Raw genomic sequence first — 24,762 nt, forward strand, 5'->3', positions numbered from 1 at the left:
GCTCTCAAACAAGTTTAACAAACAAAACAGGATTATATAACTGGGCTGGTATGTGATGACTTGGGAAACTAATTACCTCCAAAGAACCAAGTATGTGGAGAAATCTAATTGTCATTTTCCATCCTCTTCTGTGTCACTTTAGACAGCTGGTCTGGTGATACCATTTGAACTCTTAAATGGGAACATTAATGTATGGCAGTCCCACTCATTTATCTAGTAAGAATGATACTAAAGAAAGCAGACTGAGGAAAAAAAATAGGCTAAGCAGTGAAAAAACATTAATCTGAACCTCAATATCTGTTCTACTTTGTAATATATCTTGCAGATAATAAAAAATCCCCTGTAACTACCTAGGCCAAAAGTCAAAATAGATCTAGTTGCACATAAATCTTCTGACATATTTGCCTGTTTTAGGTAAACTTGATGTTGTTATTGTTTGTTTGTTTTGTGGAAGGGAGACTGGTCATCTTTTGGGAATTTGTGTGTGGGACCTCGGTGAATCTGGCCAAGATAAGGACTTGTTACCAGAAATGAGCATTTGTACAGTAGAGACCAGAAAACCTAATTATTTCAGCCTTTAGGCATCTATTTTACCAATATAACGCCTACTGCACAGACTTGTTGCACTTAGGCTGCAGCTTTACTATCAAATTAATACAGAGGCTTCCGACCGTCTTGCACCCTAACTGGTGGAGTTGGTCAAAAGCCCTGTGCCAGGCATCCTCTCTCTTCTGACAGCAGCTGCTGTCTTCTATCGTGTTAAGAAACACGTACGACTTATTTAGGGAGTGAAGAAAGGCAGGTTCTTGGCCACGGTGCTTCTCTGCCAGCTGAGGCAAGTCCTTTCCTGATGCTCCTGGCCCCGGCGGCGTGGGAATACTACAGCTTACCTCCTCGGCTAAGAAGGGGAAGGGCTGTGGGAGACGAGCGCTACGGGCAGGAACACTTGAGGGCCGCGAGGCCCGCTCAGCCCCCGCTGTGGACGGTACGGAGCCCGAGGCAAGGCCGGGAGGCGGCGGGAGCAAGGCCGGCTCCCTGCGGCGGGAGCGGCGGGCGGGCGGCGCCGCGGCGGGGGCGGGCAGGGGCTGCCGCGGGCTGGGCGTGCGGGGGGCGGGCGGCGCGGGGCGGCGGCCGCCCGGCTTTATAGGGAGCGAGGGAGGCGGCGTCTGCGGGACGGGAGCGGAGGAGGCGGTTCTCTTCCCGTTCCCATCCCCAATCCCGCCGGGCGAGTGCGGGGCTGGGGACGGCGGGCTGGCCATGGCCTCCATGGCGGCGGCGATCGCCGCTTCCCGCACGGCGGTGATGAACGGGAACCGGCCGCTGGACGAGCGGGAGCGCAAGCGGTTCAGCTACTTCTCCTCGCTGAGCCCCATGGCGCGCAAGATCATGGCGGAGAAGGAGCGGATCCGCGAGCGCTACGGGCCCGAGTGGGAGCGGCTGCCGCCCCGCCAGCAGGACGAGATCATCGACAAGTGCCTGGTGGAGCCGCACGTCCAGGCCCGCTACGCCGCGCACCGCGGCACCGCCCGCCCGCCCGCGCCGCCCGCCTCCTACCCCAGCCTGCGCCTCAACACCGGGCAGAAGGTGGTGCGCTTCGGAGACGAGGTACCGGCCGCGGGGGAAGGGGAAGGGGTGCCGGGGGTCCGGCGGGAGCGGCGCTGCCCGGCCCCGGCACCGCCGCACGGGCGGGGCGGGGCGGGGCGGCCGCGACCTCCCCGGGCTGCGGTGCCGGGTGGCGGGCGTTCCGCGAGGTGCCCGGGTGATGAGCCTGATTGCTTTCCCCGCTGTGCGGGAGGGCGGGATGTTCACACCGTAAAGGCAGGGCAGGCGCCGGCAGCGACAGCGCTGAAGTGGATTTTGCAGGAACACTTGGAGAAGAGAACGGTCTCAGCTGCCCCGACGGCGGGGCATGGCGCTGGACATAGTCCCTTGCTGAGAATGGGCTGTAGGGAATGTTTACACTGAGTTAAATCTCTTCCTTTTCGTTTCTAGTTTTAGACACGGTTAAAAATACAACACTGAAAACATTCCAGCTCTTGGCATGTTTGACACCTTAAAAAAATGCAGCCTGTTCCATGTCACATGCCAGGAAAAACAAGGGTGTGGAAAGATAGATGGCAAAAAGTATGGATTTTGAACCTTCTGAGGGCCATCTATCCAATGGTGAAGCGTGGTAGCCCTTCTGGAAATCCACAGTAAAAGAGTACCCGGTCTGGAGCAGTGGGTCGTGTTACCGAGTGTGAGCCCTTGAAGAGGAAGGTCTAACAATGCTTCAAGAGACCTGACAGTACTCTTCTGATACGGTGTCTTTTATTCACTGTATTGATTCCTTTAGTTTTCTATTCTTTTACATTTCTTTTATATTCTTTTATGCTTGTATGATTACAGAGCTAGTTTCTTTCACTATGTCCATAAAATAACTTTAAGTGACCTATTGTTAATTATGTGGCTTCTACCAGAAAAAAAAAATTAAAAATCTGCTTCTCCATTTGTAATCATCAATCCAGTTTAAAGAGAGCAGGGCTACTTTTAGGCTCCTCTCCAATATCCCTTGCAATGGGATTTCTAAGAAGCATGTGGGGCATACTGGTACTGGGCATCATGGTTCCCAACCAGCTTTATGCCAGGAGACTGCTGCCTGTCTTTCCCCTGTCAGAAGGGTGTGATGCTGTGCTGCACACACATCATATCTAAAGCTAGAGAGATTAGGATGTAGCTCAGGTTAGTCTAGTTCATGATACCCAAAATTCTAGATAAATATTTGATAGTAATGGCCAAAAAGAGGTATAGAGGAAGGACGTAAGACAACAAATTTGGTTGTGCAAACAATCTTTGAAAAGAAACTTAAATCTGAAGTTAGTAGTGAAAGAATTTAAAGAGTGTGGAAAAAAAATATGTTCCATTTTCCCAACCTTGGAAAGCTCTGCTGTGCTTTCTGCTTTGAATTATGTGGATCTGGAAGGAAAGCAAGCATGTTTGTAGGCTGTTGTGCTGCACTGTATGGAAGTAATAATTTCCTAAACATCCAGAGAGCCCATCTGAAACTGGGCAAAATAGCTGTCCCTGCTTCTCCCAAATACAGTTACAATTATGCATAATGTTAATGTTTCTGTAGCTATTAACCAAAGAATGCATGGATCATCCAAATACTTGATACAAAACGTTTCATTTTGGAAGCATCTGCCCCAACTGACTTCCTCTTTGACTTCTAAGCAGAAGATAATATAAATTGTTTCTCTGAAGAAAAGAGATTCCACTCATTTTGGCATTCACCATTGCCATTTTATTTCTTCCAACTGTACTACTGAGCCTTGGAGCCTTTTCTGGCTCTTCATCTGATAGCTTCCTCTTCCCTGGCTCCCTTGCTGGCATTCAACCTGATTGTTGGACATTTGCCCTGGCTGACAAATTGTTCCTCCTTGTCTTGCTGTAGTGGACCCACCACCGCGCTGGTCCCTCGCTGGTTCGGTTCAACTCGCCGGGCTGGCGAGCGCTTGGCCTGCAGAGCTCAGGAATCTCTGTGTCCTGCTCGGGTGGCTCAGGGAGCTGTGCCCCTGCTGCCTGTGTGAGACTCAGCTGCTGCACGCGCCGTGGTCGCCCAGCCCTCGCTCAGGACCATTGCTCTCCCTGGCTGTTGGTGTATGGCATCCTAAGGCAAGGAAACGGGGAAGAGCCCGCATGCCTCAGAATCACTTGTGGATGCTGCAGTGCTTTCAGTGAGAGTGTTTTGGCCTGATGATGTTCTTGCTGATACACCTGGTCCAAAAGTTTCATGTTTCCAACCACAGCTCATCTTCCCTGTTAACTGATGTTGAAATGTCGTGATCTACCTGGGCTTGCTTAAGCACAGAAATTTGATCTCTCTGACCTTGTGTTCTTTGGAAGACGTGGTAGAAAGCAAACCAAGGATGAATACTGAAGATACTGATTTGCTGGTCTGGGCCTCTCACCGTTTCAGTCCCATTTTCATGCATATTGCCATTATGATAAGGTGGTCCAGAGGATATGTGTAGTGGTCTTGTATTTCTGGACAGTTCTGGACAGCTTCCCTCTTTCTCGCCCCCACCATTTCCTGTGTAGCTCTTCTAACAACAGATTTATCTCCTGAACTTGTAGCCCAGGACTGTAAGTTCTCAAACTATAAACATCTCTTACATTCTCAAAACACCTTTGAGTATGTTGGCTGTGTGGGAAGGGTGTAACAGAACATAGACGTGCAGTAACAGGACCATGGCATCCTGTAGCCATGATCCAGTCATTTTATAATGCTAGAGCACTGCAGCACCATGTGTGACTCTTAGCAAATGCCTGGAGTCACTGCTCCTTCTCTTCCATCTTATCCTCATTGCGCTATCACCAGTCATGGAGTTGGTAGCAGAAGCCCTGCAGGCACTGTGAGCACAGTTTCAAAAGAGAATTGGGCTAACAGGGTCATTTCACACCACAGTGAAATAAGTTTTGTCCTGTTTGCTGAAGATTGACTTGCTATCATGGCACATGAACCCAGCACAGGAGGCTATTTGTTGCTTCACCATAATTTTCTGTGTCTAGACAGCCCAGGCCTCCTCTCCAAGAGCTTTTGGATGCTGCAACAGAGCTTCCTCCTTCCAACAAGCCTCCAATTGCTGGCATCTCTCCATTTATAATTTCTTCATTCTAATGCCCATATCAGTAGAAATGGAGATTAACTGAGCAGGGAGAAATCTGGAAATACAAGATGAGATTGAGCATGAATGTAGTATAGATGAATTATTTTTGAAATATGCTGTAAACCATGAGGGGAATAGGTGGAAAACCAGCAGTACGTGAGAGACTGACACCCTTTGCATGCTGTAGTGGCCAGCCTTTGAAAATGCAGCTGATTTGGTGTCAGTTGATGCCGCTGGGTTCTCTCTGGTTCAGTGAAAGATAGTTTAGATATTCAGCTTACAGCAAGTTCTCACTGTTCTCTTAATATCATCTTTATCCATAAGCATGTGACGTAGACATGTGGAATCAAGGTCTGATTTTTCCTTTGTTTTTTAGGGTTTTTTTTTTCCTTTGAATGGATATTAAGTATTTGAGCAGTAAAAGAGTTGGATGTGAAAGAACTAAACTTTACATTGGAAACAATGCCATATGCTTTAGGAAGTAGTAAACATTTAATGTGGAGGAAAGACAGTAAGAGTTTGGTTAGCTTCATTCACTGAGTTTTAAGAGGGAAGCTTGACTGACCTGCCTTCAGTCAGAGATTCTATTTGTTTTGCTTAGCCTTAAGAACTTTGGCATCAAAGGATCAACCTTTTTACCTCCCTACTTAAAATTGCTTTAAAGTAACAAATAATCAATATAGCAAAAACTTTTAAGTTTGGCATTTTAGAGATTTGCTTTTTAAACACCCAAAAATGAAAGGCAGCTTTTGAGTGCAGTAAAACCTCAATAACCAGCAAGTCCTGTTCTAATAACACTTCTGAGAAGCATTTATTGGTGGGTTTGTGTCTTGCCCAGCTACTGTCAGCTGTGCTGAACAATGCTCATGTCAGATACACAGGCACACTTCTAGCAGTGCCTTCCATTTTGAAATTCAGATGTTGTTTTGCAGCAAGCTGTCTACATATAGCAAATGTAATTTGTGATTCTTTTTTATGTAGTTTGCAGCTGGTTGTTGAAGTCAAGTATATGACCAGATATTTGCCTCTCTTTCTCACTCATCTTTTTCAGCTTTGAAATATGTTGCATGAGGCCCCATTTCTTACAAATAGGTTCTTTTTTTAACCCTGGTGAACAAAAGTTTATTTATTTGCCTTCTTGCTGGAAGAAGGCATTGTTGTGTGCTGAAAACAAAAGCTGATCAGATATGGATTTTTTCTAATCTATGTTGATGATAAATGGCCTTTAATCCTTTTTCTCTAGAATTTCCAGTCATAATTCACTTTTGTTATTATAGGAATAGTTGATTCTTTTGCTCCCAGTGTCTTCAAGCATGTAAGAACTTGTATATTTTACAAAAAAACTAAGTTACTTCTCATATTTTGTTGGTGATAAACATGAATCAGGCAGTTTAGGTAGCACAACACAGTTCAGCATTATCCTGTCTTTTCACTTGGTCCTCTGCATGTTCTGTGTGTGAAGACACATGAGGTTCAGGCCACGAACTTCCTTCCCTTCCCTAACAATGGGCAGAACTTGTCAGCTGTCTCCTTCATCCTAGCCCCAAGTGCACTTCAAATAACCACAGACATCCATTGCTTGAAGGTTTGTATCCTCCAGCCACGTCTTATCCTATTTTATTCTTTGCTATATCCCACAGAAGATCTTGTGAATGTGGACAGAGTTCCTCAGAGTTACTGTCTCTGAGGAGGGCAGGGCTGTGCAGCCCAAGAAACAATGAGCCACCTCCTTTTAAGTAAAAAGAAAATAAAAATAGGATCCTTTTCTTTTAATGAACTGCTGCTTAACATGTGTCTACTACTTCCATTTTATGTAATCTGTGAAACTCTTAGATTATATCTCTGACCAGAACTTTTGACAGCTGTTACCCAAATTAATTAATTCCAGGAACTTTTTACTTGCCTATGCTGGAGGTTGAGGTTGGAAGTTGTGGTGCAAACAAGGACAATGATGCTTGAGGAGACTCTGAAGTGGGAGGCTGACTTGCTCTGTCCTGCAGGGAATGATGTATCCTGCTGCATGACAGCCTCATACTGCCACTCTGCCTTGCCCATGCTGCTTTTTCACCCCTCTGTGGTCAGCCTTTTGTCCTCAGGGCTCGCTCCCAGCAGTGGTGTCACAGCTGAGCTGAGGGTGTGCTGGGAGCTTTGGGTAAAGAGCTGTCCCTGCCGGTGTTGTCTTCTTGTGCCTCAAATACAGCAGAATAAAGAACTGGATGTCTTGGATCCAGGATGAGGATGAATTTGGCTTACTGCCAAGTTTAAAACTGGTCCCTGGTTGGTTTGCTTGTCCTGTAAATGGCAAGAAGACAGCTCTTCCTTTAAACTCGTTAGATAAAACCCACTATGCCTACACATCTGGAGCTTCAAGGCGTTGTGACTGCATGTAGGAATGTTACACTGCTCTCTGGACTTCAGTTCTGTCCTTTACTGCTGTGGTTGAATCAAGCCCTGATTTATCCAGACCGCACAAAGACAGGAGTGTTATAGTCCTTCTTGTGTGTGAGACTCAATCCAGCGGTTAGGTTCTCCCGTCTCTCTTCTCTTTTGGGCCATGATTCCTCTGTCATGCATGCTTCAGAAATTATGAACTCCAGTTTTTCAGAAATGAACAACTACATTTCAGAGGCAAAGGATATTGTCCTAGAAGGAGTTTGAAATAATTAGACCTGCTGTGAGATATCACACGTTGAGTGGTGTGGCATTCCCATGCAGACAGCAGCACACCACAGTGCAAATGGTGATAGATCCTAAAAAGCAGACTTCTGCTCCTTTTTTTCCTGTAAATGTTAAAACATCGGAGAATCTGTTTCCTAGATTGAGAAAACCTGAATTACATTTGTGTTCTTGGCAAAAATTTCCTATACCAAATTTCCTTTTGGCCACAGTATGTGATTGAGAAAAGCCCAGGCCTTTCCTCTTAGATGAGCTCTACCAGGTCACTTCTTTTTAAGAGCGTGGGATCACCCTCATATATACCACAAATACCTTGCTGCTAGAAATCCTGTATTTCACAGATGAGTAATAGTTGGAGTATGCCATGTTTTTATGTTTAGGAGATGGTTTTAGACACTTCAAATCATGATCTCATAGCTCTAGGCCATAAAAATCTGCCTACGGTGAAATAAGAGAGGGCAGATCAGGAGAATGTTATCAGATGTCTAAGATATATATTCCTAGAAAGTCAGAGACCAGAAATAAGAAGAAAAAAGCAGCCACAGTGAGATGTGGGGTTCCTGTGTTGTGTAAAAACATGGTTGAGTTCTGTTGTTCTCTGAACAGCAGGAGTGTAAAAATCCTGCATGGGTACTCCTGACCTTTCCCTTTCCATACGGTGTTCCCACTCCTGTTCTTCTTGGTGTGCTACAGTGTCCACAGGCAGTGACCTGCTCAGTGTGGAGGGTGCAGCTCACCACCTCTACCTGTGGGACCGTCCAATGTACCACTGAGTCCCAGCCATGACTAGGGATAGAAGTGCAATCATGTTGTTGTAATTCTTCAACAAATAGGAGCAACAATAATTTTTCAAATTATTTTCCACCATTTTTTCAGTGTGGGCTGCCTGTATTTCTGGAGGGCACACCATGTATGCAGAGATTGTTTAAATTTCCCTGTTTGGGATCAGTTGCAGAAATGCAGCATCTTCAAATAATGGATTTCAGATTTTGTGCTGTGGGTGCCTTGTGGCTCCTTCGACACCACTGAACGTGTATTTCAGAGTGGCTGTCACTGCCCTGGTGCTCTGATGTGTCCTGTTGGGGCTGGGTCCAGCTGGGGCTTGGCCCGATGGCCACGCAGCTGTTTCGCTGCCCCACTACTGCTCTGTGGTCTGCCAAAGGGAGTAAATGGCACTTGATTTCCCCTGAGGCCCCTTCTCCTATTGTTGTTTCTGTCCCTGTGTGTTGCTAGTGGCTACCAAAGAAACGCTGAGTAGAAGACTGGAAATCTAATACATTTTAAAGCTATTTGTGGAGAAACCATTTCAGGAGATTTAGACCAGGTTAAACCTTCATATATTTTGTAGATTAAATTGGTATAGTATTGATAACCTTCCCCTCAGAGGACCTGCTTTCAGTCAGTCTTAAAATGTAATCAGTGCCATGTTTAAGTAGTGCTTTCATTTTTTAGTCAGTTCTGTAGCAGTGGGTGTTACAGTTCCAGCAGTGTAACATAATGTCATCTGTGTAATGCTTCTGAGAAGATGAAGCTACTCTTCTGATTTTTAGTCATTCTTCAATTTTATTTCAGGACATAACTTGGCAAGATGAACACTCAGCTCCATTCTCCTGGGAAACAAAGGTAATTAAACAGCTTTTTTTGGTTTTTTCTCTGTTGCTTCGTCACTGCTCCTACTGCATTTATTGTCTTCATTTTGTTACTTGATAGGTTAATGTCACCTTTATTCTATGCAAGCGGTATAAAGTGACCATGCTGCAAATCAAACAGGATTGGTATGCTTTGATTTACTTCAGGAGAAACTCAAAATATACTTCATGAGCTAATGTTCTGGCTTTGAGTGCAGATGTAAGACCAATTCATTACAATTTTATTTTTTGTTGCAAACTTTTTAACCAACTTTCCATGTTTAGTAAGACCCTTGTCTCAGATGCTGTATAAACATAGCTGCATTTCACTTTTAGGTCAAGAGTAAAGTAGCTAGAAAACGGTGTGAGAAATGTGCAGGTATCTCATAACTTCACTGGATTCTTTCTGAAAGCCTGTCTAGTACTTCATCTTTTTATTATGAGCTAGAATGTTGTCTTAGGACAAATGTAGTGAAACTTATTAACCTAGGGCCATGCTAGAAGCACTATGTTATTTTCTTTGCAGAAGTCTCCTTGAAAGAATAACATATTTTTCTGTGGTGAGTCGGTTTGGGGTTTCTTTTTTTTTACTTCATCTCTGGTATTTTGTTAAAGCATTATTTATGATGGGATTCTCATATGGCGATCACAGAGCCAGAGTTCTCCATCTTTCTGAGCCTGCAGTGTGAGGAAACGCAGTTGTGCCATATGTGTGGTGGGAAATAAAGTTTAGTTCTTCTTGTTGGAAAAATTCTGGGAGCAAAACCACAGCTCATTGTCTTTCTCAACTGGGTATGGCAGGCATGTTAATTTAATCACACATTTCAGACTTTGTGTTTTTTGCCCTTATCTGCCAGAGAAAGCTGCTACTGCGCTGTTCCCTATTTCTTTCTTTTTTTTTTTTTGCCCTTGAACTCTTTAGATAATCATGTATGACCTTATGAATATAATCTTAGCCTAATACAGAGTAATTATTTGGAAATACCAGTGAATACTAAATTAATCCAGTTGACCTGAGACTTAGCCCTCCCTGCTCAAGGTCACTGCCTGTAGCTGCACCCCATCTGTGCTTTGCAGAAGCTGATTAACCTATAACTTGATGTGACTCCTGGGTCCTGGCAGCCTGCATTGCTGCAGTTTAAGAGAAACCAATGCTAGTCTTCACTTGCCTTAAAACTCCCTTAAAAGCTATGATGGTTGAAGAACCAGTGGAGGATTTTCTGGTTTTCCCACTTTCCCCTCTCCCTCCTTGCTGACCAGAAATAAAAGCCGTGCCACAGCTGTGGGCTGAAAAGTTGCATGACCTTTTTCTTTGGCAAAAGTCTAGAGTATCCATGTTGTCTGGATTTATGTGTATGGTTTGGTCAGTTCCTGTGGATTCTTCCTTTTGGTTTTTCCCCAGTGTATCAGTCTTTCAACCAAATCCTTCTACTGCTGAGTCTTCCTTTTCAAAAGTGGGGATCTTGCTTTGTGCTTACTCTTTGATCTTCCCTAACTTTATGAGGTAATAATGGAAGGCAATTTTTAATGAGGTATCAGCTGAGGAAAAAGTAGCCTTACTCAAGCGGTCCCATGTGAGGAAATCTGAATGAGCTGTTCAAGAAGGTTGGTGTGTTGAAATGCATTGTTCAATGTCGTGGGAGCCAGACCTGTTCCCACCGTTATTTAAGGCTGTCAGGCTCTTTCCATTCCATAGGCTCTCCCCAGGATGGGCTGTTCTTTCCACAACACTCTTCTCCCTGATCTCCCTTTAATGCAGAGCTTTTTGTTTGGTTTGGGATTTTAGAATGTTATGGCCTGAATGTGCACAAATATGCTCTGGCTTACCCTTTTTTTTTTCCTTAAACACTGAGACAGAAAAATAAAGCAGCAAAATGAGTATTTTCTGTAACTAACACAAGGGAAACTGTGAGGGTAGTGAGAAGTGTAGAGAAGAGGGGAGGGCATGTATTCTCCCAGGCTGAAGGCTCTCAGCTGTAACCGTGATGGCAGCAGGGATTCTAGTTGATAAGGTATTGACAAATTTTTCTCATTGTAGCTAGTGCCATGGATTCCCTACTTCCACGGCACTCAAACTTACCCAGAGAACAGTGTACTGAACTGCTGTACATACACATTCAGTGTACTGAATTGCTGTATTGAACAGTGTACATTTTGTTCAGAACATTGTTGAAGGGCTTGGTGGCTTCACTTGTGTTACAAGTAAACTTTCCGTATTCTCATTTTAAACACAAATGTGAGATGGGCTGCAGTCGTTCATATCACAACAAACACTCGCATGAATATCTCCACTATTTTTAGATGATGATTTCTTGTCTCACCTTTTTATTTTTAAATCCTCAGACAAGGCAAACAAGGTAGAACTACAATGTAAATTGCCAAGTTAGCTGTTAGACAGCATCTAAAAAATATTTTTAGTAGATAACAATAACACTTCTCAGAAGGAAAATTTGGGAAGCAGTGAGTTCACTTGGCACTGCAAAAGGGCTGACATTATAAAACTAAAGATTGAATTGGAGGGAGTGATTTGGTTCATGGGTGGAGCCCTCATGGACATAACATATCTTGAAATGTGGATTACATTTTTAACTGGAGCTCTACCCAGGTTTATGAATTCAGGGCATTCTGTTTATGGCTTCAGGTTTACGTGAGATGAAAGATGACATTTTAGCTGAGTTTAGCCTTTGAGGTTTCTTGGTTTGTTTGAAGCAAAATTCAGTGAAACTCAGCACAAACCTCAAGATATAAATGGAAAACAAGAATCATGCCTGAACTTGGAAGTAAAATTTCTCTGCAACTCTTCCTGAACTCAGAACTTTATGGGTTTTGTGATTTTACATTTGGGCAGGGGCGGGGGGGGCTTAATTAATTTAGTAATGGGCAGAAAATATTTCATTTTGCCACCTCAGTTAACACACAGAATGTACTGAGCAGCATGGGAATAAATTGCAATTTACCTCTAATTCATGCTATTAATGAAAATAGGGTTTATTCCATATACTTTAAATTGACACATGCATATCTAAAGATTTCTTTTTCTTGATACAGGTAGAATAGTTGCCAATTCTTTTCTGTTTTCAACAGGCCCTCAGGTATTTGTTGAAAAGAGAAGCCTCTGAAGTGTGTTTAAAATAAATAAACAAAAAAACCCCAGAAATTTTAAAAAACAAAATGAGGAATTTACAGGCTTCAATCCCTCAATAATCTGGTTGCTGCCTCCCTGTCTGAATTCCCTAATTATATTGCTACAGAAGTGATCTAATCCCAGCAATCATTTAGGAAGAAAACAGCTATGTTGCACTTGTAATAAACATGCTTTACCAACTGTTTCCTTTATCTAAAATTGAGGCAGTCTTCAGTATCCTTCTTTGTACAAGCCCTAGTTAGTGTTTTGTTTTAAATAGGAACACAGTGGCTGAAGAGAATTTTTTCCTTCCTTCCTTAGCAGCATTATATTATAATTGTTTGTTACAAGCTATAATTTGATGTGATTATTTTTACCAAGCTGGCCTAAATGGCAGCAGTTCCTCAGAAGGAGTGATCCCTGAGCTTTTGAGATTAGCCCTCCCTTTTTGATTTAGACTCCGTATGTTTAAAACACAGTGCTGTAAAACTTCTGTTGACTATTAGTTCTTGAGCAAAAAAAACCCACCAAACCCAACCTGTGGTAATAGAAGCTGTGTTCAAGGTTTATTTTAGTCTGTATGGCCAAGTGTTAGGATTCAGTTCCTGCATCAGTCTTTGTTGGTTTTGAGCATAAAACCAGGCACTGTCAGTACAAGCTTGCTCAAGCTAGCCAGAAACAGTGGCTGGCTGGATTCAGTTCATAGCAGCAGGATATAGAATGGAATTTCCTTCAAAGGTCCATACTATATAACATTAGCATTGTCCTTCTATATGGACTAAAATTACTTAGATTGGTTTTGAGTGCTTTGCTCTATTTTTTGCCCTTGCAATTTGCCTCTGCTGACCTAAGGATTTCTTTCTGACTCTGAAAAGATCCTGAAAACACCCACGGTGTGCACAGGAAACAAAGCAAAAACTGCAGCTGCTTTGAGCTCTATATTTATTTTGGTTCTGTCTATTCAGCAAAGCAAAGTCATCTTCTAAATCTTTTTAAACTGGCTTTCTTACCTCTGCATTTATCAGGCTGTGCTTAAAACAAGTTGCTTTTGACAGTGTTTCTGTAGTCTTTGTCTCAACAATTTGGATTTTTCAGCCTGCCAAGCAAAACAATTTGTTTTGGCTGTATTTGCGTGACTGCTTAGTAAAATACTACACATTCCTGATGAGTGAATAAGAAGCTTTAAAAGTTCCTGGGTTCTTTGTGATCATCTTGTTTTTAATATGTACTTGTGAACTGAGACTTGATTTCATACAGTATAATTAAATCGTGACATTCTCAGTGCCTCTGTTGCCTCTCTTTCAGCATACATTGTCTCCCATGAGTATGTACAGCCACTGTTACAATTTAGTGGATTGTTGCTGCCTTGAGACTGAAGTTTGGTCTAAATTCTTTAATCCAGTAAACAAAATTCCTAAATACCTTCATATGGTCTTTTTAAGGAAAGATGGACATGCAACCTCCTAAAACCTGCAATTTATAATATTATTTATATCTACTATACAGAAAAATGATTAAGACAGGACATCCTTTCTTTAAACCCTTGCAGTGGTTTGGGACCAGAGGGATAAGACTGAAAGGAGCAAAGGCTTCTAGCTTTGCTTTACCTCAAAGTACTTCTTTGTGCATGCTTTCACATGCACTCTCTAGCCCCTCTCTCTTAATGAGTTGAGAAAGATATTGCTCATGCAATATCTTGAAAATATTGCTGCTGTTAATAGCTTTTATTTGAATTCCAATAATTTCTAGAAATTACAGTTGAGACTGTACTAGTCTGTCTGTAAACTCTTGAGACTTTCTGGGCTGAACAATTCCCAGAAATACCATTTGGACAGATGGTAGGAAAAAGAAAATATTTTTATTTTATTCCTCAGATGGGGATTTATACGTACAGAAACTGCAGCTCGTGTAAAGTAATACAAAATCAATGAAAGCAGCAGGGAGCTGAAACCCTCTCTCTAGAATCCCAAACTGTGCCTGAAAGACAACTCACGTTTGACCATGAAATCACACCCCACTGTTCAGTGTTTGCCTCCCCAGGGTGGCACCTGGTAGGGTGCCACAAGTGCAGCTCTGCCTCTGAGCACTGCATGGGCAGGTGCAGCTCACAGCAGCTCTGCCCCAGCCTGGGGAAGGCAAACCTTTACAGGTGAGCTGCTACCCTACGTTTGGCTGGGGCCAGGAGAAATGTGCATCAAGATATTTTCATAGCTGGCAAACCTAAAGGAAAAGGACATTTTTTGGGAGGGAGGGAGGGAGGGAGGGAGCTTGCTGTCTTTTAAATATAGTTTGCTTCCTTCTCCTGCTGACGCAACCAATTGCCAATTTGCAATCTGATGTAAGAAACTGAGAGCAGAGCTCTAATTAAAATCACATTTGTAGTGTCTAGTGACTCATTAGAGTGTACAGTACTATTCATTACTTAGATATCAGCATAGGGTGTTTCACACACATGGGCCTTTTCTATCTCTGTGATATTATCTTCCTACTTGGGCTGCTGCTCTGTTGTTTGGTTTGCTTTTTCCTTGCGGAGGAGGGTGTTTTATTGCCAATTCTCTTAACTGGAAATATATTGCCTATTAATAATTTTCTTTCATCAGCTACATTTCTTAGGGGTTTAGATGTGTTAAATAACCTCAGAAGTCAAATAGAAGCATTATATATTTCAGGGAAAACAGAGTATCTTGTGACTGGTCCACAGAAGTTCTTGGCTTCTGGAATTAAATGGTAGAAGCAGAATTATCCCTGTGACCTCTCAGAACTGTATTTACATCATGCTGAGACACAGTGCTTTCAGAACCTGTCGGGGTAGTCTTCTTTGCCTTCCTTTTGGGAGAATGAAAACTCCAGAAAAAGTATTTTCATTTGGATTATTCTATGTCAGGCTATGAACTGTTTTATCTCCAGAGCATTCCATGAGACAGATATGCAATCTCAAATGTCAGGTGGTCCTGTCTTCTGAAATGGGTGCACCCCGTGGTCTCTGCACAAAAGGGCAAAGAGGACATCCTCTCTAGAGCATGCATCCACGAGCACGTTGGAAAGTTACAAGTGCCTGAAGTGCTGCTGTAGTGCTACGCTCTTCTCTACGCCAGGAGCGATGTGACGCTTCCAAACCACATCTCTGAGTTGATATTTTTCCCCATAAAAAGAACGTAAAATATCACCACAGTCAGTGGTTTTAGCTCCACAGCCCGAGAACTTCTCAGAAGGCCTGGCTTTGCTTGTCTGGCTAGTTGCTGTTGAAATGCAGAACCATCTTCTTGGTTTACTTTTTTTCTAATTTTTGTTTTAACAGACCCATAACTTCCCTTCCATGGGTGTTTTTTCTGGATTTTATTTCCAATGCTGCCCTGCTGGACCTGGGGGCTATGATGGCTCTTCTGCTCTCTGGGCACTGATCTTCCCTCTCCCTTGGGCTGGGGGGTAAAGGAATCATTCTACTGAAAATGACTGCTGCTGTGATGGCCTTTAGCTACTGTCATCCCCAGTGTGAGCCCCAGGACAGGCTGTTCAGAAGACAGCAGACTGCTGCAGGACAAAAAGTAGCACAGTTTTAATTCCTACATGACTTAAGTCTTCCAAGATGGATTTTCTTTTTTTGAACCTGTCTTTGATTTTTAGAATCTGCCTTTAATTTTTTCTCTTGGCTGTTGGGGAATTGCAGGTCTATTTTATATTGTGTTGTGGGTTTTTTTAATCTGGGATTTTATCAGTTCTAAAGTCTTAAAGCATCTTAACTTCAGGGTGGTAAATCACTATTCAGTAGTACTGCCAAATGAGCTTAGGGAAATAAATCCCTATATTTTAATATAGGGAATGGCAGTCACTGTAAATAATCCTCAACACCATTGCATCTATGGTTTGTTTATGCAAAATTTATCTGTGAATAAATATCCTGCTCCTAATTTTACATCATGACTTGTTTTAAAAAAATAAATCAGAGCAGTAATTTTTTCCTCATAGTTTTTTGCAGGCAGGGTAGGGTGTTAAGTTGTTTGGTAAGACTTGCGTGTATCCTTACCCTCACCTTATTCTAGCTGAGCTATAATTACTTGCAGCTTGTTTATGTTCTGCATCTTTTGATAGCACAGTATATTCTTCATGAGAACATGGAGCTTGTTGCTCTCTTGCATACAGCCTTGGAAAAACGATGCATCCAATTCTTTAGAAAGGTCAGATCTAAGTCCATGAATCAAATTATGTGTAGTCAGCTGCTGACTATTAAAAAAAAATGTTTTATAAATAATCAGTTGCTGGGTTAACAGTTGTTCTTTGATGAGAAGTTTCTGAATATTAACTACTAGGCGTGTGAGTCCTGCTAGATCTAGAGTCCCTTTGAACTTCACATGCACAATAATGTAGGACTCAAGATCAAACACTTCAGTGAAAATGATATGCAACTAGGACTTGTTTTAGACTGAAGTCCATAGATGCTATTGCAGTTTTATTTGGGAAAGGCTCAGCAACGAAGTAGAATGGTGAAGAAACATCACAAATTTGTAATGAACTTTCAAAGTGTCTTTCAACCATTTCAACCAAAAGCTAAAAGTCCTCTGGAGTTTTTTTTTCAAACCAAATCAGGCCCATGATTACAACAACATAGCTTTAACAGTAAAAGCATTTTTTTTTCCTTGCATTATTTGTTCCTTTTTACAAACACAAGTCTGTGTATTAGGTTGTTCTTTTGTAGCTTTAACAGTAAAAGCATTTTATTTTTTCCTTGCATTATTTGTTCCTTTTTACAAACACAAGTCTGTGTATTAGGTTGTTCTTTCTTGGCACATATGCTTACATGTTTCTCAGAGGGTAATAAGGCTTAACTTTTATTAGCTGGAAGAGTGTCTAGCTCGTTGAGAATCATTTCACTGAGGTGGTGGTAAGTAAAACAAACATTTTGAAGTACTGTTCACTTTTCTGTTACTTGTAAGATTATTTTCATGCATTAACTGTGGTCACTTGTAAGAAAAGAGTGCTGAGAGCTGTACCCACTTCTGAGAGGTAACACTGGGCCAGTGTTACCTCTCAGAAATGGGTACAGCTGTCTCAGCACTCCAAGTGAAAACAAACCAGGGCTCTGGAATAGGTGAAGAATGCTCCTGATGGAGTTATTTCTCTTCCTTCAGAGGGGCATTAGAATTATAAAATTATTCACCTATGCATACCCATTACATCTAATCCTTTATCTTGGAAGCAGATGGACCTGTAGCCAGCTATTTCAAAGACTATAATGGAAAATTGCCTTTTGAGCTACACTCTGAAGCTTTTTTTGCTTAAAATTTTGATGTAAAACATCTCTGACTTTCAAAATGCATCTGCAGCTGTTGTAATGTCTTAGTGCCGCTATTCTAATGTTTCAGTGCTGTGTACTGCTGCCTTAGATGGCACTGAGTAACTCCAATAAAATTGCTTTCCCTGTCTCCTCTGCGGCAGGTCTGGGACTTTTATGTTTGCTTGCAGTTCAGACTTTTAAAAATTGTGATTTTTATGAAACTACAAAGATAGACATTTATGGAGGAATTAAGTTAGCTTTGCTGTGGTATCTGTTGTCTGAGAGCTGTCTCGCAGTGGGCTGAGGTGTTATCTGTGTGCACCAGGGTCAGAAAGTCAAAACTGTATCTGTGTGAAGCTCTTTGAAATGCTGTTTTTCTGTCCCTGAACAGAGTCAGATGGAGTTCAGTGTTGCATCTCTCTCCATACAAGAGCAAGGTGGTGCCCAGCTGCAGAATGAGCAGAGGCAGCCTGTTAAAGCAGCACCTGGTGTCCAAGTCCCTAAATCTTCTCAGGCCAATAAGACCCCTGGTTCTGAGGGGTTGATAGCATCCCGAAAGGAAGAGGAATCATCCTTCTGGAAGATAAACGCAGAGCGCTCGAAGTTTGAAGGAGACAAGTCTGAGTTCCAGTCCCTGACCCCCAGCCAGATCAAGTCCATGGAGAAAGGAGAGAAGCCCCTTCCCTCTTTTTACAGACAAGAGTCTGCTCCAAAGGAGATGACCAAAGCTGAGAAGCCCAGCATAACTAAACCAGAGAAGTCTGTTGCCCCCAGCACACCTTCTGTGTCTCTCGAGTGGGAGAAACCTCGACCTACTCAACTCCCTACTAGTTCTCTAGATGACTTCTTTCTTCCTGATCCACCACAGGATCTGGCATCTTCTAGGACAAACAAGGAAGATACTGATGGTACTATACTTACAGACCCACAAATGCCTGGACAGGTGAGTACTGCTATACCCATTGTCCTTATATTAAAAACTGTGCAGCAAGTACAGTTGCCAAGGCCACTCTGGAAGATTTGGGACTCTAAAAATCACTAAGCCATAGCTCAGCTTGATGGCTTTTTTGTCTTTCAGATGTGAAGAAGTCTATTTAATCTGTTATTTAACAGTCTGTTCAACACATTAACTACAATTAAGTGCTTTTTAACATACAGGGTAACGGCATAATTTAAATCTAACACCAGAAATGCTGATGAGGCACCAAGTAGCTCATTGACAGCAACCTAGCAAGTTGCTGTATCACATAAAAGAGGTTGTGGGGTTTTGGGGTTTTATTTGGAAAAGCAAAACATTTAATGAAAAGAATAAGCTTTTTAACTTGCAAAGTAGGTGAACTAGGGTCTAGCATACTTTATTGGTACACACAGCATTGTGGTGAATGGTGAACTGGTTCTCAGCTGTTCCAAGCAGTAGCCTGACAGCCACTTCCCAGTGCTTTGTCCCAGGCAGCTGTGCTGATTTCAAATGTGTTTTCTCTTAAAGTCCAAAATAGAAATAGAATGAGCTTCCAGAATTAGCCTTCTCAATGTTTTTTTTAAATGAAAAAACCCAAACAACCCAACAACAAAAAATAACCTTAAGCAGCTCAATAGCCAGTTGAAGCTATTTTAAAAAGCAGATGCTGATCTCTGAGAAAAGAAAGGAAGCAGTAGGATATGATACAGGGAGGGGGAAAAAAGAATGAGATCAAAAGCTTGAAAAATGTGAAGTGGAGGAGTGGTGCTTCAAGCAGAGCTGTGCAGTTCTGTTTGAAATCTGTGGCATTGCTCTGGCAATAGCCTGACAAATTACTGTACACCTTCAGCACTTCACACAGCTTTTTCTATTTTCTGTTTTTCTATTTTCCCAAGTATGATTGTTCAAATTCCAAACAAGATGATGTAAAGTCAGAAAGATGCAGAATGAGTTTACTGGTTGCAAGAAAAGTAAGTGACAGCACTTAGGAGAGAGCAATACTTAAGCCACTCCAGTATTTGAAGCCCTTTGTTTAGTTACCATCTTCTGAAACTGAGGGATAATGCTTCCTGAGCTGCCTAGCTACAATTTATGAACATGGTAGTCCTTTAATTTGAGTTAAAGGCTTTATCATGTTTTCTTACAAATTAACAGTTTCAATTGCTTTTTGAATGTTTTCAAGATAACTGAAATCCTTTGAAAAGCTTGGTTTTTCTGTTTGTGGAGAAACAACCCTCCCATGTGAAAATGGGAACAGAGGAGCAGAGAACTTCATGTATTATAAGGAATTCTTTCTTTCTTCTTTTCTGGATTATCTTCCCTGTTCTGGGAAGCCATGCTCTAAGAAGAGAATCCAGAGACTCAGCTCTGGAATATTCTTCCTAAACTCTTGAATACTCTTCCTAAACACTAGAATCACCTTAAATGTCATGGCTAACATGGCAGGAATGAGTATGTTCTGCATAGCCTAGTAAATAACTTGTCATCAAAGTTTAATCTGTGTAGTTTTCTGCAAACAACTGACTCTAATTGCAACAGACAATCTGTTGAATTAATGATGCTTGCCTTCTGTGTTTGTTTCATTCTCTGTAATTCCCAATGTAGTCTGAAAAATTGATCTTCATTAATTTTTTCCACAAGGAAAAAAAATCAAAATATTTTGCCTGCATACCACAAGAATAATTTTATTTTTATTTGGAATGGCCTTTTTGGGCATTGTGAGTATTTTACCATGTCATGTCTAGCATTTTATGGTGTAGGTACTTAGGTATCCTAGAGCATAGTAAAGATCTTGAAATATTGTCAGACAGCATTTTAAACTTTAGGTTTTAGATAGACAGTGAAATATGCAGTTTGTAATACCATAGTTAACAGCAACATCTTATTTCCTTTTTTTTTTTTTTACCTTGCAGACTAGTACAAGCAATGTAATCTTGAAGACTGGCTTTGATTTTCTAGACAACTGGTAAAAGATACTTCAAAACAGATCAAACCAACTTCGGGGAAGGAGTGGAACACCCTTCTCCTTGTATGTTAATTTACTAGCATTTGTGTCTTTTTCTAGAAGTAACTTTCAAACTCTTAAATGTTGCCTTTGTATAAACTTTTGTAATACCGTATATGTTTTTGTTTTTTAAACAGTGATAGAAGTGTGTTTTCATTTGGATATTTTTTAATATCTGTTAAAATTTTTAGTAGCTACTGTATTGAAAGGATGGAAAAAGTTACTGTATACATGTTAAAGAAACACAAATGAGTCTCTGTATCCTAGAGATGGAACCTACAGGACCAGCTTGCAATTTTCAGTGGAAACGTTGCTAGCGTGGCTTGTAAGAAATAGTGTTGCATCTGCAGTGGTTCCAACCATACTTCAGACAGCTAGCAAAAAAACAGTATGAAAGGCAAGCACCCAGAATTGCATTGATTTGTAGATTTCGTTTCCTTTGAAAGTATCTTTTGTACCACTTACTGAAGACATTTTTTCTTCTGAAGAAGGCAAAGGCATTGCCAAAATGATGGATCCAAAAAAGCACTGTGTTTGTACCTACAAATCTGCTAAAATAACTTAAGAGTGTTAAAAAAATTACCTGGGAAAATGGTGTTTCTGGTGTTTGGATTGAAGACTGGGAAGTGGGTAGAAAGGAGTGGGACAACACCTAACAAATTGGAGAAATTCTTCAGGGAACACAATTTCACTGCCTCCTTACTAGAGCATAGCTCTTCATAAAACTAGTGCTGGAACTACAGCACTGAGGATTTCTGGAGTGTAGATTACCTTTGTGTCGGTAAACCACTATGTTTATGGGAGGTCACAGCAGTGTGAGGCTTTTTTGTTTTTTAAGCAGCTTATCGTCTCAAGGACTCATCAACTTTGGTGCTTTTTCCTCCTTGTGGGTTCATCCTCTTTAGTGTTCAACATCTGGATTACATTTATTCCTAAGGTGCAGAGAGGCATCTCAAGGTGGCCCTTGGCAATGTTGCCTCCAGTTCTGCTTTTGAATGATCTTTGGTGTTTAAAATGTAGAGAGCAAGAGTAGCTGTCCTTTGGATCTGTTGTCTCTGAAATGCAGCATGATTTACACACTGATTCTCACTGTGTTTACCTCACCTTGAAGCCTTAATTCCCCTACGCACAGCCAGTGACTGGTCTGCTCCAATGCCAAAGGTTTGACTTTTCCCTTTACCTCAGCAATAGTCCCATAGCATTTGTTTGGGGTAGAAGGCAAAACACAGGGCTCTAATGGGTCCCAGCCAAGGCTGTAAGAAGGTCACCATCTCCTAAGCCATAGCTGTGCTAGGCTTCTCATGGATTAGCACTTGACATTTGGTTCTGTGCCAGGGGCAGTTAAATGTGCAGAATTGGATGCAGTAGGATTTTTTCTGCTTGTTATGGGAAGGGTTTGCAATGCCCTGGAAGAATCCTTGCCTCTAATTGGTGTGCTGCTTGCTCTGAACAAGCAGTGTGCTGATAGAGCATTAAAATTTACTTGTTGGACAAGGAAAATGCTGTAAGCATATCCTCTCTTTTCTTGCCCCCACACCCCATCAAAAAAAACCAACTAAAAAAACCAAAACACCAAGGCCAAAACCTCCAGTTTTTATAGTGTTTTCTTAAAAGGTTCCTTAGCTAAATGGTAAGATCACCACAGAGTAGAAGCCATTGTATAGCATATTCTTATTTATAGGCTTCTGAAAGCTTTTTAACATTGTTCCTGAGATGTACAAACTCCTTGTCATGGGTTGGCGCTGGCGCAGTGCTAGTGCACCTATGAAAATATATTTTTCTCAAATGACTCCTGTGAGATGTGACCAGGAACAGAGCAGAGCAGGCTTAGGCTTAGAAATAAGGAAAAAAACTTCATTAAGCTACATCATTAATAAAAGGAACCCACAAAATTCAGAATGAAAACTTCCCAAAACATTCTTCCTTCTTCTACCTAATTTCTGCTAAAGCACAGTGAGACAAAACCTTGGATTCTCAGTTGTTACCTCCCCTCAGGTAATCAATTCTCAGTCTATCAAGGGAGGGAGGAGTTTCTCTTGTACTGTAGTCTTCTCTAGGAAACACAGTTTATGTTTCCATGTCACACATGGCACCACCCGAAGAAAATCTGTCATGACATACTCCTTCTATGTACAATGCTCTCACTACCGTCTATGGACTAAAACTGCTTATAGGGTTCTTTTTAAGGATGCTTTGCCAAGTACCAAAAAACAACACTCATTTTTGTGACAACAGTCCCCCCCTATTTTCACCTCCCCCGGGGCCGAGGGTCTAGAGAACAGAGATCTTCTCTGAGGACAGAGGGCACCACTGCACCCTCCTACAAACAACACTCTCATTTTTGTGACAACAGTCCACCCCATTTTCACCTCCCCCGGGGCCAAGGGTCTTGAGAACAGAGATCTTCTCTGAGGACAGAGGGCACCACTGCACCCTCCTACAACAGTTTCCCATTTCGGGACAACAGTCCCCCTCGCCCTCTCCCTGAGGCCGAGGGTCTTGAGAACAGCAGGTCACTCTCTCTCCTGCACGGGCAGGCACTACAGCAGTCACTCTCCTCGCTCAAACCACTGCATCCCCCAAAATGCAGTCTCTGTGTTACGGCAAAATTGGTTCAGTCTATGGCTATACAAAGAAAAAAAAGTCCAGCTAAAGGCCACTCCATCATTTCTTCCCACCTAGAATTCTTTCCCGTCTTCTTCTGACAACTCAGAAGGCTGTTTCTCTTCTCTCTCAGATGAAGGAGGATTAATGTTTCGCAAAGTTTTTTTTGTGTTAGGGAGGGTTAAAATCTCGGGCTCTGCTGCCCTCAGGACAGCTGAAATCTCACAGCGGCCTGCCCGGGATTCCCACGGCCCTGCACCTTCCCCCCTGCTCTTTCTCCTCTGCCTGCGTGCTGCTGGCATATGATATCAAATGTCAGGGTGGCCCCGTCTGGGGGGGCTGCCTGGGACATGCCCGTGTTTCTCCACCCTTCTGTCCTGCAGGGGCCGGCCCAGTTCCATTCCCTTCAGCCCCCTTCTCCGTCCGTCCGGGGCTCCTGGCCTCCCTGAGTCTAGGCCGCATGGCTTCCCCTGCCCCACGCAGCCCGGGGCTGGACACCTGAGCTCTTCACTGACCGCAACAAAAGCGAGGCTTCCTCTGGGAGTTCTCTGCTTTTAACCCCGTGTTCTCAGAGCTGTATCCATGTCTTCAGTGGTTACAGCAGGTGTCAATATTCAAACCTGACCACTGATTGGTTTGGCTATAACTTCCCAAAAAAACTCGCTTCCTTGTCAACCTACGACACTCCTCTAGTTCATGGATATTATCTCTGCATTCAGCAGTTCAGAAAATGTTTGTTGTTACCATCCTGGACTTTTCTGCTGTTTTTTTTTTTTTGTAGCATTTGCTACAAGCATCCAGAGGTTAATGCAGCTTAGAACAACTTTAACACAAATTCTTTAGGTGTATGATTGATATTGACCTTCCTTCTAAATCTAACAAATGTTAATCTTGGGGTTTACCATTACCAGTGAATCTGATTTTCTGTACATTCAGCTGCTGAAAAGTAGTAAATCCAAAATAAATAAAGATGCACATTCTAATCTTATTCTGATTTGGGGAGATCTGAAAACAAAGTCTCCTACTGTCAAGGAGTGTTACTTAAAATCTCTCTGGTAATACCTTAAAGCTTCTTAGGGAAGAATCTGGGCTGTCTGTCTTTTCCATTGGCTAACTTGACCCTAATACACACTGGGACCAGCTGGTAGAACATGCTGCAGAACTTTTTACTTATCCTGGTAGGTTTTTCCTGTGCTTTGACAAGAGTTGATGCTCCTTCTTTCTTGAATATGTTTTTATTAAACATTCTTACAAAAATGAAATTGTATTTGGTCACATTTTATATTAACAATGTTTTAATAAAGTCACTTTAAATAGAACTGTCAAGGTTTTTGTGCTGCTTTGTATGTTGTCCTTGATAGCCTGCCTTCCTCGGTGCCATTGGAGTTGTTTGGGGCATCTTGGATCTGCCTGAGAGACAGCCAAGGATGATTTGATCAAGAATTTAGAAACCAGATTTTTTTATTGGGGAAAAAAAAATCAGCACACTTCATCTGTGTTTTCAAGCCTTTAAGTGAATCTATATGGGGAGGTATCCTTGCTTTATCATGTAATCTGACAGCTGGGGGCAGGGGATGAGATTTGGGAAGACCAAAATCTATTTGTACTTCACTGTAATAGATTAAACCTAACACACACGCTCTCCCATCAGTATCTGCAGGTAATCCAAAGAAGTATCTGGATCATTATTGCAGAAGCAATTTGAAAACTGCATGTTGTGGTTTAGCACCAGCTGTCAATGAAACACCACACAGCTGTTCCTTCACTTCACCCAAGCAGGATGGGGAAGAGAATGGGTTATGTGTGGGCTTTAAAAGTACCTCACAAAAAGGAAGGTGCTAGCAGA

The 24,762-nt window shown here is 42.2% G+C and overlaps 1 protein-coding gene across 1 annotated transcript; it reads left to right on the top strand.

The window, feature by feature from the left end:
- Positions 1-1,112: 1,112 nt before the first annotated feature.
- On the top strand, positions 1,113-21,853 carry CUNH1orf198 (chromosome unknown C1orf198 homolog). The gene is made up of 4 exons (XM_039707541.1): positions 1,113-1,605; positions 8,898-8,948; positions 17,741-18,292; positions 20,221-21,853. The coding sequence occupies exons 1-4, from the start codon at positions 1,258-1,260 to the stop codon at positions 20,275-20,277; spliced, it is 1,008 nt and encodes a 335-aa protein (XP_039563475.1). The 5' UTR covers positions 1,113-1,257; the 3' UTR covers positions 20,278-21,853.
- The last annotated feature ends 2,909 nt before the right edge of the window (positions 21,854-24,762 follow it).

The sequence above is a fragment of the Passer montanus genome, unplaced genomic scaffold (assembly GCF_014805655.1).
Source record: "Passer montanus isolate IOZ18808 unplaced genomic scaffold, ASM1480565v1 scaffold2, whole genome shotgun sequence".
Taxonomy (NCBI): domain Eukaryota; kingdom Metazoa; phylum Chordata; class Aves; order Passeriformes; family Passeridae; genus Passer; species Passer montanus.

Excerpts from the sequence above, each read along its gene's own strand:
- CUNH1orf198 (XM_039707541.1), top strand. The coding sequence starts at position 1,258 with ATGGCCTCCATGGCGGCGGCGATCGCCGCTTCCCGCACGGCGGTGATG. Across the intron at positions 1,606-8,897 it reads TGGTGCGCTTCGGAGACGAG|GACATAACTTGGCAAGATGA; the intron begins GTACCGGCCGCG and ends ATTTTATTTCAG. Across the intron at positions 18,293-20,220 it reads ACCCACAAATGCCTGGACAG|ACTAGTACAAGCAATGTAAT; the intron begins GTGAGTACTGCT and ends TTTACCTTGCAG.